General features: G+C 36.1%; 1 protein-coding gene across 1 annotated transcript in view; it reads right to left on the bottom strand.

The window, feature by feature from the left end:
- Positions 1-14,545, bottom strand: part of MSH4 (mutS homolog 4) — a 79,834-nt gene that overhangs the window by 29,518 nt on the left and 35,771 nt on the right. The window contains exons 9-11 of the mRNA XM_043575301.1: positions 6,781-6,855; positions 2,286-2,350; positions 492-661 (exon numbers count right to left, since the gene is read on the bottom strand). Of these exons, the coding sequence (XP_043431236.1) occupies positions 492-661; positions 2,286-2,350; positions 6,781-6,855 (310 nt within the window). The remainder of the gene's footprint in view (positions 1-491; positions 662-2,285; positions 2,351-6,780; positions 6,856-14,545) is intronic.

The raw sequence follows: 14,545 nt of genomic DNA, 5'->3' as shown, positions 1-14,545 counted from the left end.
GACCAGGACTTGGTCTTGTTTACTAGGTAGTCCTAGTACCCCAAACAGAATTTTTCTATATTTATAAGAAACTCCACAAATTTGCTTACTGAATTACTATACTTGCTCAAATGCCACCTCTTCTAGACAAATGTAGCTCTTCCCCTGAAACCACTTCATACTGACAGCCTGCACTTTTCATGTAATTTATACACAGTGTTATATGAAGGTAAACAAACATCTCCCGATTTTCAGGTAACTCTAAGTTTGAAGAAAATCTATATTTAAGTTTTAAGAAAAGAACAGACATAACACTTAAAGATATTTACTTTCATAATCATATTTTAATATATTTTAAATGATAATATGTGTTAGCCTTATCTGTTTTGGTAACAAAAATTTAATTAAAAATATGTATGGCTAGTTATCACCAGCAGAAAAGCACAGCATGTCCTAAAAAGGTTTAATTTCTAAAAAAAAACCAGAAAAATATGCTGAAGTAACTAAATTACCTGCTATGTCGTCTACAATCTCTGTATATGTTCTTCTAGCAATGTCAAGAAATTCATTTATGTTGGATCTCACTGCATAACACTTCTGAGTCCTCATGTTCAGGCATCCTTTCATGTATCTTGCATCATCATTAATTATGGTTTTAATCTTTTCAAGTATGATTCCAAACCTAAAAAAGAATATTAAAGGCAATTAAGTCAAACAATTATTTTAATTTATAATCTGAGTCACAGTTAATGATATATTTTCTTGAAATAATTTAAAATGTAACAAGTAATATATTTTCTTGAAATGTCTTAAAAATGTTTTTGAGGGGCGCCTGGGTGGCGCAGTCGGTTAAGCGTCCGACTTCAGCCAGGTCACGATCTTGCGGTCTGTGAGTTCGAGCCCCGCGCCGGGCTCTGGGCTGACGGCTCAGAGCCTGGAGCCTGTTTCTGATTCTGTGTCTCCCTCTCTCTCTGCCCTTCCCCCGTTCATGCTCTGTCTCTCTCTGTCCCCCAAAAAATAAATAAACGTTGAAAAAAAAAATTTTTTTAAATGTTTTGAAAATAAAACATACACACATTAAGTTAGAACTGTGGCTATATAAATTTTAAAATATTTTGTTAATCAAGATCAGTCTTTTAAAGTAACAGGAAGTGGGGGCGCCTGGGTGGCTCAATAGGTTGAGCTTTCGACTTCATCTCAGGTCATGATCTCGCGGTTTGTGAGTTTGAGCCCCAGGTCGGGCTCTGTGCTGACAGCTCGGAGCCTGGAGCCTGCTTCAGATTCTGTCTGTCTGTCTGTCTGTCTGTCTGTCTCTCTCTCTGCCCCTCCCCCACTCACACTCTGTCTCTCTCTCCTTCGAAAATAAATAAACATTAAAAAAAAATAACAGGAAGCCACCAAGAATAATTCTACAACTGTTAATAAAAAGCTCTCCCAAATTATTTACATTGACTATGCCTATGAGTATAAAATATGTCCACTAAGAACTGTTATTCTGGCTTCATGTTCATTGACTCAATAAACATTTACTTATACCATGTATCAATCAATGTGTCAGGTGCACAGATTCAAAAAAGAATTAAATGCATGGTCCATGCCCTCAGCTGGCAGCACTAAACACATACTGTAAGACAGTGTAACAGAACCTCACAATAATCAGTAATTAACTGCAGTGATCATGCAAACCAAAAGTCTGATAACATCTATTTTCCTAACCTTTTGTTTTACTCTGTTCTGTATTTTATTTGTAATTCTGTTTTATTATTAACTTCAATTTGTGACTCACAAAAGATGTGAATCCTGAATCAATAAAATAACAGTTCTTACTATCACAAGTCTTTTTGGTCAAGAATCAAGGCACCACTGCTAAAAAACAATATTAAAATTAAACTGTATTTAGATCTTATTAAACATTTATATCTACTATTTTTTGGTTACATTGGGCCTTTTTGGTTTACAAAAGAATATATTTTCATATTTGCAAGTCTTTCCATGTGGAATGGCTAAAAAAATTATTAAAATTGTGTATGATTTCAATTTTTAATAACATTCCAATCTTCCATTAACAAAAATACTCAACGTGCTGTTTCCTTATTTATGGGTATTTATAAGATGTAATGTATAATTAGAACTTTGATGAATAGCTTAAAGGTACTGTTAACCAGATTTCAAGTAATTGCTCTATAGATTACAATTAGAGTCTTTAACATCAGTTATGGCCATCTGGATGTCTTCTTTAGAGAAGTGCCCCTACAAGAAAGGAGTAATTAGCATGGATATTTTATTAACAGCTGAGTGACAAAGACCTCTTATCTTCTAAGGAACCACAGTAAGCTCTTAATAAAGGTGTGTTACAGTTCTTCAGAGCAATCTGTTAAAAAATAAAATAAAGATAATTAAAAATAATGAATTATGACACTATTCAAACATATCATTTTATATTTGTTTACAACTTTACAGTTTACCAAGGGCTTTCTTGACTTTCTGGCTTCATCTTCTCATGTGTGTACCCATAATGGATAATTTAGGTATGTGGGTGAGGATAAATGGTATCTTTCTTATTTTCAGATAAAGAACACCTGGCTAATAAAGGGGATCTACTGCTTTACTATTATGACTTTAATTTTTCTTATCTGTCAACTAATTGTTAGCATTCAAGTACTTTTTAGAGGTAGGTACTTAAATAGCTATCACTGTATATTTATTTATTTTTTTTAAGTTTATTTTTGAGAGGGAGGGCATGTGCACAAGCAGGGGAGGGGCAAAAAAAGAGGGAATCCCAAGCAGGCTCTGCACTGTTAGGGTACAGCTAGATGACATCACTGGGCTTGATCTCCCCAATAGTGAGATCCTGGCCTGATGAGAAATCAAGAGTCAGACGCTTAACCGACTGAGCCACCCAGGCACCCACTATCATTGTACATTTAGAGTACTCTACATATAATTCTAAAATCTGCGTTTTAAATATGCATTAAACTAAAAAAGTGCTTTACATATTTATAAATAGAGCAGTTTCTCCATTCTTTCTAATTTTTTTAATGTTTATTTTTGAGAGAGAGAGAGAAAGAGAATGTGTGTGTGAGTGGGGGAGGGACAGAGAGAGAGACACAGAATCTGTTAACAGGCTCCAGGCTCTGAGCTGTCAGTACAGAGCCAGATGCGAGGCTGGAACTTGGGAATGGCGAGATCATGACCTGAGCCGAAGTCAGACACTTAACTGACTGAGCTACCCAGGCGCCCCAGAATTCTCCATTATTATATGGAAAAAGCAGGGATCTAATTTTGCTTAATGGAAACTGTAAGTGGTCACTATTTGAATAAACAGAAAAAAGAAGAAAACAGTTAACCTGACTTTTACCTATTTTAGTTTGCTGTAAGGCAATGGCAGTAATAACTTTTGCTTATGAATAGAAAATATTTAAATACTTTCAAAAACTGCAAAACTCATAAAAGCATAAAGAAAAACATTTAAATTACTTCTACCATTCTTCCAAATAAATAATCGAAACACGATGGTATATTTCCTGTCACTTCTTCAAATAAAAAATCATTATATCATTGCATACTCCTTTTCTGCATCACAAGCATTAGAAACTTTTAATAACGGGCACCTGGGTGGCTCAGTTGGTTAAGGGCCAACTTCAGCTCAGGTCATGATCTCAGGTTGTGAGTTCGAGCCCCACGTCAGGGTCTGTGCTGGGGTCTTCCTTTCTCTCTGCCCCTCCCCTGCTCATATTCTGTCTCTCTCTCTCTCAAAAATAAATGTTAAAAAAAGAGAAACTTTTAATAGTATAAATTTTTAATAAGTCATATTTCACCCTCTTGAAAAGTCTCTTCCCTTAATTCTGGAGTTGTATGCTACTTATAATTTCTCACTAATATAAATAATGCTGCAATGACCATAACTGGGCATAAATCTTGGTCAATATTTCTTAGGAGTTCTTTTGTACAGATTTCTAGTAGTATAACAGCATCAAAAGATAGATGTTGAAAAACTTCCTTGTGAAGTATGTACAATTTGTACTCCTACCAGCTGTCTATGAAGCTGTATGTTTTACTATTCTCTCATTAGCAGTAAGTTGTATCCATTAAAGGAAAAATAAACCTTTGTTTTTTTGATATATAAAAAATGACTTTAATTTGTATTTCTTTGACTAATATTGAGGTTGAATATTTTTGGTACTATTTATTAACCCCTTTGATTTCCATTTTAGGAGCATTCTGCATATTTCTATTGGTATTCCAGTATTCTCTTATGAAATTACATGAGTTTTATGACAGAAAGTAATATTTTGTCTGTTATAAATTTTTCCTATTTTTACACCATGAAAGTTTTTATTTTATTTTTTTAAATATGAAATTTATTGTTAAATAGGTTTCCATACAACACCCAGTGCTCATCCCAACAGGTGCCCCCCTCAATACCCATCACCCACCCTCCCCTCCCTCCTACCCCCCAACAACCTTCAGTTGGTTCTCAGTTTTTAAGAGTCTCTTATGATTTGCCTCCCTAACTTTTTTTTTCTCCTTCCTCACCCCCATTGTCTTCTGTTAAGTTTCTCAGGATCCACATAAGAGTGAACACATATGGTATCTGTCTTTCTCTGCCTAGCTTATTTCACTTAGCATATCACTCTCCAGTTCCATCCACGTTGCTACAAAAGGCTATATTTCATTCTTTCTCATTGCCACATAGTATTCCATTGTGTATATAAACCACAATTTCTTTATCCATTCATCAGTTGATAGATATTTAGGTGCTTTCCATAATTTGGCTATTGTTGAAAGTGCTGCTATAAACATTGGGGTACAAGTGCCCCTATGCATCAGCACTCCTGTATCCCTTGGGTCAATTCCTAGCAGTGCTATTGCTGGGTCATAGGGTAGATCTATTTTTAGTTTTTTGAGGAACCTCCACACTGTTTTCCATAGCGGCTGCACCAGTTTGCATTCCCACCAACAGTGCAAGAGGGTTCCCGTTTCTCCACATCCTCTCTAGCATCTATAGTCTCCTGACTTGTTCATTTTAGCCCCTCTGACTGGCATGAGGTGATATCTCAGTGTGGTTTTGATTTGTATTTCCCTGATGAGGAGTGATGTTGAGCATCTCTTCATGTGCTTGTTGGCCATCTGGATGTCTTCTTTAGAGAAGTGTCTATTCATGTCTTCTGCCCATTTCTTCACTGGATTATTTGTTTTTTGGGTGTGGAGTTTGGTGAGCTCTTTATAGATTTTGGATACTAGCCCTTTGTCCGATATGTCATTTGCGAATATCTTTTCCCATTCTGTCGGTTGCCTTTTAGTTTTGTAGACTGTTTCCTTTGCAGTGCGGAAGCTTTTTTCTTCATGAGGTCCGAATAGTTCATTTTTGCTTTTAATTCCCTTGCCTTTGGGGATGTGTCAAGTAAGAAATTGCTGCGGCTGAGGTCAGAGAGGTTTTCTGCTTTCTCCTCTAGGGTTTTGATGGTTTCGTGTCTCACATTCAGGTCATTTATCCATTTTGAGTTTATTTTTGTGAATGGTGTAAGAAAGTTGTCTAGTTTCATTCTTCTGCATGTTGCTGTCCAGCTCTCCCAGCACCATTTGTTAAAGAGACCGTTTCCTAGATTTCTTTGGCCTTTACTTTGCCTTTGACATGTCAAAGCTTAAAATTTGTGTTTTTTCAAATCTATCAATTGTGGGGGATGATTTATTATACTTCTTTCATTCTAAGAAAGATGGCAACATTTTTTAAACCTTTTGCCAAATTGTTTTCATTATATAGTATTTATTAGAATGAACTCTATAACAAAATTCTTCCACATTTTCCATTATTTTTTCTTTAAAAAAGCAGTTCTTCTTTGTCACCTTAATTTTTAAAAATGTTTTGCACAGGGGTGCCTGGCTGGCTCAGTTGGTAAAGCATGAGACTCCTGAACTAAGGGTTGTGCATTTGAGCCCCACACTGGGTGTAGAGATTATTTAAATAAATATATGCTTAAAAACAAGTTTTGCACATTTTAGTATTTAAAATATAGTATTTATAAAAAAATCACATCAGAGGTACTTCAAGTAAGAGTTAGAAATAAATACTAAAATCAAGTGAACAGGATATTTATAGTCTCAAAGTATCTCTCCATAGATTAATAACTTCACAGTGAATTGATCAAAGTTCATATCACCAGAATGTGGAATGGTATCACATGCCTCCTGATGTGATGTACTAAGAAAGGTACAACTTTTCCCATAGAGTATTACTGCTGAATATGTACAAGCTAAATTTAATCATGAGAAAATAACCATACACACAAATTGAGGAATATTCTATAAACAACTGCTACTCTTTAGAATGTTAATATCATGACAAAGAAAGGATGAGAAACTTTTAATTTAAAAAGGTATAAAGAAACATGACATTAAATACAATGCATGGTCCTGGGGTTGACCCTGTATCAAGAAAAAAAATCCATTAAAAATATTATTAAAACAATTAGAAAATTTTGAACATATTGTACACATAATAGTATTGGATCAATGTTAAATATCCTAATTTTTTTTAATTACACCATGTTTATTTAAGAAAACATCTTTGTTCTCAGAGATATACACTTTAGTATTTAGGTACTGTAATTTTCAAATAGTTCAGTAAGAGTAATGATAAGTATAATAATTGGAAGTGTCTGTTGTGTGAGTAAGGAGAGAATATGGAAATTTATTATACTATACTTGCAACTTTATCTAAATTTGAAATTATTTGGAGACAAAAAGTTTTTTTAAAAACTGATGCTAGACATGTTTTGTACAATATACAGCTAAAGTTACCTTTAAAGGATCCACAAGTTCCAAGGTATGTTTTAGGTATATTAAATTTGTTATCTTTGATTCAGCTGCATTAACCTATTAAGATAAATGTGGACACCATAAATACACAATACAAGAATGGGTTTTCCTCTTGAATATTCTACACTGATCATATTCATACATTTTTATATATGAACCTACCCAGCATAGACAATATAGACGATAGTTACAATTACTGACCCATCATAAGCCTAGTGCACTAGTTTCCAGAAAGTCTGACAATGAGGAGAGTTCATCTCATTGTGTCCAACTTTCATTTCTACTTCAGCCCTTTGGGTCCAGCTTAACCTACAGTAGTGACAGGAGATACAGTTCAATCCTGAACGGTACCAAGAGACTAAGATTAACTGAAAAAGGCACAAAGGGTATTTGTGGCAAGATGATATTTGAAAAGCTTCATCCAAACCTCCCAGATAGCTACAGAATGACAAATTTCCCTCACTGGTTCCTGTTTGTGCAAGTAAAACAATTTCCGTAATTCTAGTTGTCCAAATTAATTATAGTTTTTCAAGGTAAAGCAATATTAGCATTCAAACTTTAAATCAAATTATACTATCCCTAGAACAAAACAGTGGTACTAAACCTGGGGAAATGAAGAATTTTTTCTGAATGGACAAATCTACCAATACAGACAAGGGGTTTCTGGATATCACATTATGATATAATGTACTTGATATAGCACTGTTTCTTTTTGTAGTCTTCTGACCTATATCCTTATTGCACAATACCTGGACTGTTCAGTGACCATATGAGCCAATTAAGAAGAAATACCAAAATAAATGTTATTAGCCCCAAAACAAGTTACCTCATGCTCAGAAGATTAAAAATAAGTAATAGTCACCAAACAGAAGACAACTTTCATCCCTATTACCAAAGGAGAATATCTTCCAAAAATACCAATTTGCCCTTGAAGAACAAGGCAGAAGGATTAACTCTAATGAATATCAGATTATAATAAAGTTAGAGCAATTAAAAAAAACTGTGGCATTAGCACAAGGACAGAGAGAAGGACCAATGGGACAGAGTCTAGAAATAGACCCAAACATATGATTTAACCCAAGCATTTGACTTATGACAAAGGCTGACTATAGAGTAATGGGGAAATGATAGTCTTTTCTATAAATGATACCAACAAGATTATGAATCTGTATGAAAAAAAAGGAAATGTGGCCCCCTTCCTCAAACCACATAGAAATATCAATTTCAAATGGATTACAGATCTAAATACAAAAAAGTGAAACAATAAAACATCTGGAATATATGAAAGAAGAATTTCTTTACTACCTTGGGTGTTCTAACTAAGTTATTTAAGTTTCTTTATTTTAAGGGAGAGAAAGTGTGTGCATGTGGGAGAGGAGCAGAAAGGGAGAGAATCGCAAGCAGGCTCTACACTGTGAGCACAAAGCTAGACACAGAGGTCAGTCTCACAAACCATGAGATCATGACCTGAGCTAAAGAGTCAGATGCTTAAATGACTGAGCCACCCAGGCACCGTTTGTTTTTTTTTTAAAGTTTGTCAACTTTTAGAAATGTTATAATTGATGATTTGACATACATTAATCACAGGGCCAACTAATGGCCAAAGTTGCCTATATCTCTCCCATGGTCTGGTTTTTGTGGGTGCACAGGAATCATATTACAAACCCTACAACCACAAACTCCAACATTTGTGTTTTTACTTTCTACCTAATAGGGGACATTTCCACCTAACAACTTCTCACTCCTGTAGTAATAAAGGCTTTTGTGATATTGTCCCCTCATTGCTTTGGCTCCTGACCAACGCTGGTACTTCCCCATGTGACCCCATGTTGCAAGCTCCCCTCTCTCAGAAATCGTAAGTAATAAAAATCTTCTTTTAATAACATCAGCCTATGTCATCACTTAGTCATCTCCATAAATTAAAATCCCACGGGTACAGTCAAGACATTGGCGTAGGTAAAGACTTCTTATGCAGAATACAACAACCACTATAAAGGAAAAAGCATAAACTAGGATCTACATTTAAATTAAGAACTTCTAATAAGTCACGCAAAGAAAGTCAAGAAAGATCTCACTGATATGTGGAATCTAAAAACAAAGAAAAAACCAAGCTCATAGACACAGAGAATAGACGAGGGGCTGCCAGAGGCAGGGGGTGGGCAAAATGGAAGAAGGAGGTCAAAGGCACAAACCTCCAGTTGTACACTAAATAAGTCATGAGGATGTAATGGACAGCATGGTGACTATAGTTAATAATACTCCCGCATATTTGGGGCACCTGGGTGGCTCTGTCGGTTAAGCGGCCGACTTAGGCTCGGGTCATGATCTCGCCGTCCGTGAGTTCAAGCCCTGCATCGGGCTCTGTGCTGACAGATTCTGTGCTTCAGATTCTGCGTCTCCCTCTCTCTGACCCTCCCCCGTTCATGCTCTGTCTCTCTCTGTCTCAAAAATAAATAAACGTTAAAAAAATAATTGAACAGTGATTCTAAGAAGTACAGGCAAGAGAGTAGGGAAGAGCAGCAATACGGGATACACTGCTGATCATGATATCGCTACATGGCACCGTGGCTCAATCCTGGAGACCATTCAGAGATGGTGTAGAGTAAGCTTCAGAAGCTATCTCCAGAGGTAAGGAAAATGGCATATTTATTAACCAACTCCTGTTTGGTATTGGTTAAGATCTATTGCTGGGCAACCACTCCCTGATTACCCTCAAGTTTCTCATGTGGCTAAAGAAAGTCCTCAGGCAGTGAGTTTCAGTTGTTTGTAGTAAGAAGACTTCCTTGTACAAAAGTGAACGCCAAGGGGATATAGGTGGCACAGCAACAATATCTACTCTACAACACTGGGTAAAAAAGTCAGTGAAATGGGAAAAGATTTGTGCAACACACAAAAACAACCAAGGAATCATAAAAGCTCTACAAATCCCCAAAAAAATATAACCCAAAATCGGCAAGAGACATTCACAAAAGAAGATATTCAAATGGTCAATATACATATGAAAGGATGTTCAACCTCATTATCAGAAAAATGCAAATTAAGAACACAATGAAATACCACTAGCTACCAATCACTATGGCTAAAATTTTTAAACTGATAATATTAGGTTTGGGGGAGGAGTAATGGGAATTCACATACACTGCTAATAGGAGTATAAATTGATACGATCATTCTGAAAAACATTTTCATTATCTACTCAAGTTGAAGATATGCATTCCTCATGACTCAGAAATTCCACTCCAAACTATGTGCCCAATAAAAATATGTGCACAATTATATAAGGAAATATTTACAATATTGTTTAGCAATATTATTTGTAATTTCCAGAAACTGTCAACAACTCAAAAGTCCAACAGTGAAGGGGCGCCAGGGTGGCTCAGTTGGTTGAGCATCTGGCTTCGGCTCAGGTCATGATCTCACAGTTTGTGGGTTCGAGCCCCGCATCAGGCTCTGTGCTGACAGCTTGCTCAGAGCCTGCATTCTGCTTCAGATTCTGTGTCTCCTTCTCTCTCTCTGCCCCTCCCCTGCTCATGCTCTGTCTCTCTCTGTCTCTCAAAAATAAATAAATGTTAAGAAAAAATTTTTTAAATAAAAAAAATTTAAAAATTCCAACAGTGAAATAAATAATGGCATATTCATACAGTGAAAGATTACATAGCAATAGAAATAAATGAGCTATAGATAAATGCAACAACATAGTTAAATCTCACAAACATAATGTTGGCCAAACAAAGCCACATATAAAAAATGCACATGAGGGGCGCCTGGGTGGCTCAGTCGGTTAGGCATCCGACTTCAGCTCAGGTCAAGATCTTACAGTCTGTGAGTTCAAGCCCCGCGTCAGGCTCTGTGCTGACAGCTCAGAGCCTGGAGCTTGCTTCAGATTCTGTGTCTCCCTCTCTCTCTCTGCCCCTCCCCTGCTCATGCTCTGTCTCTCTCTCTCTCAAAAATAAATAAAAACTTTAAAAAAATATTAAAAAAAATGCACATGAATGTTTCCTTATATGTGAAGTTTTTTAAAATAATGGGTAAAACTAGATTAGAAAGAAAAACAAGAACACCATTACAAAAAAGTAGTTTCTTTTTGGAGGGAGGGAGAGAATAATGAACCGAAAGAAGCAAAACTGGAGTTTTTAAAGTAATGGCAAAACACCCATTTCTTTACCTGAGTGGTCATTACGTGGATGTTCACTTTGGCAATGCTTGAAGGCATTTTTGGTTGTTACAACCGGAGAGATTCTATTAGCATTTAGTGGGTAGAAGCCAAGGTTACTGCTAAACATCCTAGAACACATGGGACAGGAAAAGAATTATCCAGCCCAAAATGTCTATCATGACAAGGTTGAGAAATTCTGCTGTAGAGGAGCTCTTACTACAAGCATACAGATACTCTTACACTTTCATATCACTGATGCTTTCTTCCCTGTTTGTTCCTTCTCTGTATCCCTCTCTAATCTCTCTACACTCTGCTGGCTTCTAAGAAGTAAGCTGCCATGAATCCTACAGTTGCAAGAAACTAAATACTGCCAACACCACAAGAGTGGGTACATAGATCCTTCCCTAGTTGAGTACTCCACGTGAGTATTCCACCTTGGATGACATCTTAACTGCATGCTGAGAGACCCTAAGCAGAGAATCAAGCTAGAATGTACATAGATTTCTGATTCACAGGAACTTTGAGATAATAAATATGTGCAGTTTTAAGCCACTATGGTCATGGTAATTTGTTATGCAGCAATAGACAACTAATTCAGGGTCTCTTTACAACTTTCTTCTTCAAAGCTGACAAGAGAGAGAATCTCTTCACGGGGAATTAGGAGCTAATTCTCTATTGGCCTTTTGCATTTTTGCCTATCTTCTGAGCAAAGACACTGACTGCCTTTGTTCTGGACAGTCTTTTCAAAGATGTTTGTATAGTGAGTAGTTTTGAAAGATACAGTGTCTCCTTCTAAAGCAAAGGGTGAGTTTGTTTACAGTCTCAGAAGATTAAGATGATATCTCCTCCAGAACAGTAGGCAAAATACTTATTGCTCGTTATAAAAGATCCAGGTTCCCTAATCTCTGAAATTCTCCCCTGTATAACACACTGCATGTGCAGGGGTCACCTGGCTCTCTTCACTTCACCCAGTGGGAAATGGAGTTTGGGGAATCAGTCTAAGAAAATGCTAATACTCTAGCTACTGCTTGTTCTAAATACTAAAGTCCTGTCTCTCTAACCCAGGAGTCTTGTGTCTTCTGTCAGCATCTACCAAATTGGCAGGCTAACTTGTTAGCTTGCAATTAGGTTAGAATATTATATCCCTTAGAGTTTCTGATAATACTATGCTGTAGTTGTTTTTTTTACCCCAATCTCCACTGGATTATAAATTCCTTTGGATTAGAGACTTACTTCTTATTGGATCCCTAGAACTTGTTGCAATGCTTAGTAAAATAACTTGTTGAATAAATTTTAAAAAGCAATGTACTGTACTAGATATTCTATATGGCAGCCTAACGTCAGTGGGAAAAAAATTAAAAGTTATTCAAAATAACTTTGCTTTTATTTTATTCAAAAGCAAAGATATTTGGATAAGAACTTGGAAAAACTTGCTTTGTTTTTTAAAAGGGTGTAAATAGTCCCCTTTTTAAATTAAGTGAGGTCTATGCCCAATGTGGGGTTTGAATTCACAACCCTGAGTTCAAGAGTCACATGCTCTGATGGAGCCAGCCAGGCACCCCAGAAAAACTTCTTTAATATCAAAATTTTCAAATGTTGGAGGAAGTATTTTGGATGTTTAAAATGGAAAATATGAGCATTCTTTATGAAATACATTGAAAGTAAGGTTATAAATATTATATAGAAAGAAAAGACATGCAGGTTAATCAAAATAAGAAATTTAAGTTTCATTCTCAGGGAATACTGATGATCCAGAAAACACCATTTTCTAAAATCAATATTCTTTTTTTTTTTAAAAAATTTTTTTTTCAACGTTTATTTATTTTTGGGACAGAGAGAGACAGAGCATGAACGGGGGAGGGGCAGAGAGAGGGAGACACAGAATCGGAAACAGGCTCCAGGCTCTGAGCCATCGGCCCAGAGCCCGACGCGGGGCTCGAACCCACGGACCGCGAGATCGTGACCTGAGCTGAAGTCGGACGCTTAACCGACTGCGCCACCCAGGCGCCCCTAAAATCAATATTCTTAAGAAGAAAGTATAAGAACTCATTTTAGGCAAATAATTCCACACTGGAAATTTTCAGAGAAAATTTAGTTCGTTTAGAAGTTTAAGATAATCATATAATTCAGCCAATGGAAGATTTAGTTCATTCACAAGTTTTGGCAAATCATGCAATTTAACCAGCACAAGTCTGAACTAATTTAGTAAATATTGTGTTTAATTAAGATATACATGCTTATATCAAATGAGGAAAGAGCTTAATTTAAAGTATATCTCCAGATGGTTAAGAAAAAAAACAGCAACTAAGAAACAGTATAAGGAATACTGAAATTCATGAATCATGTATGAAGTCAATATATTGCTTAGGGTTCCTCAAAAATTAGCAAATCTGAAAAGTATTTTAAAGGCTTCCACAAAGGACTGATGTGCTGATTAGGAAAATATTTACAGCTAGGACCAGTCCCTCCAAAACTAAAAAGGATGGAAAGTAACACCGATCCTTAAAAATCTTATGGAAGTAGCTATTGATTTTCTTTTCTGGACAGGAAAAAAGGAGTCCAGATTCTCAGCTTACATAATTACCTTAAATCTTCCCCAAATGACTTTCCTAAAGTCTGAGAGTCAAACTGATTACAGATGCTGGCTAGCTAATCAAAGATATTTATGAGAGAGCTAGTTGGCCAAACTAACATTCCCTTCTTAATATTACCAGAAACAGTCTAATTTAAAATAAAACAAAACGAAAACATGTATGTTACTAATTCTTATAGCTAGTGACACTAAATTATGAGGCTGTATCACTATATAATACTATATATTACATGAGTTAACAACAAAAAGACTGCTCTTAGGTATAATCTGAGGATTTTTTCCTATTAAAAAAAATGAAATGAAGTCTTAGTTTATATACTGTGATGGGTTGAATTGTGTCCCCCCAAAAATATTTGTCAAAGTCTTAACACTCAGTACTTCAAAATGTGATCTTATTTGCAAACAGGGCCATTGTACAGGCAATGAGTTAAGATGATATCATACTGTAGTAGGGTAGACTCTTAATTCAATATGACTGGTTACATGTAAAAGAGAGCCACGTGAAGACACACAGGGAGACTACCATGTGACAAGGAAGGGAGAGACTGCAGTTATGCAGCAGAAAGCCAAAGAGCAATAAAGACTGCCAACAAACCACCAAAAGCTAGGAAGAGGCAAGAAAGGATTCCCCTATAGGTTTCAGAGGAAATATGGCCCAGCCTGTTGACATCTTGATTTCAGACTTCCAGCCTCCAGAACTGTGAGGCAATATATTTATCTTGTCTCAAGACATACAGTGACTAGTATTTTGTTTCAGAAGCCATAGGGAGCTAGTAAACATACTAATTGTCAGTATAGAGTGGCCAGTATCAGTAGTATAGAGTGTCCTATTCCTATGCTGCATTGCATTTTTCTGTGTAAAACATGTCATTCATAAGTAAAACTGTTTCTCAAGTTAAGATATTTTTTATTTGAAAATATCACCCAAGGCAGTGGAATCTGGCAAAAGATTATAAAGGCTCTCTATGTTTATATTCATAACTGTTCATTTTAAGTCT

Source organism: Prionailurus bengalensis, chromosome C1 (genome assembly GCF_016509475.1).
Source record: "Prionailurus bengalensis isolate Pbe53 chromosome C1, Fcat_Pben_1.1_paternal_pri, whole genome shotgun sequence".
In the NCBI taxonomy this organism is placed as follows: Eukaryota; Metazoa; Chordata; class Mammalia; order Carnivora; family Felidae; genus Prionailurus; species Prionailurus bengalensis.
The sequence above is the reverse complement of the archived record's forward strand: the minus strand, read 5'-3'. Positions and strand labels throughout refer to the sequence as shown.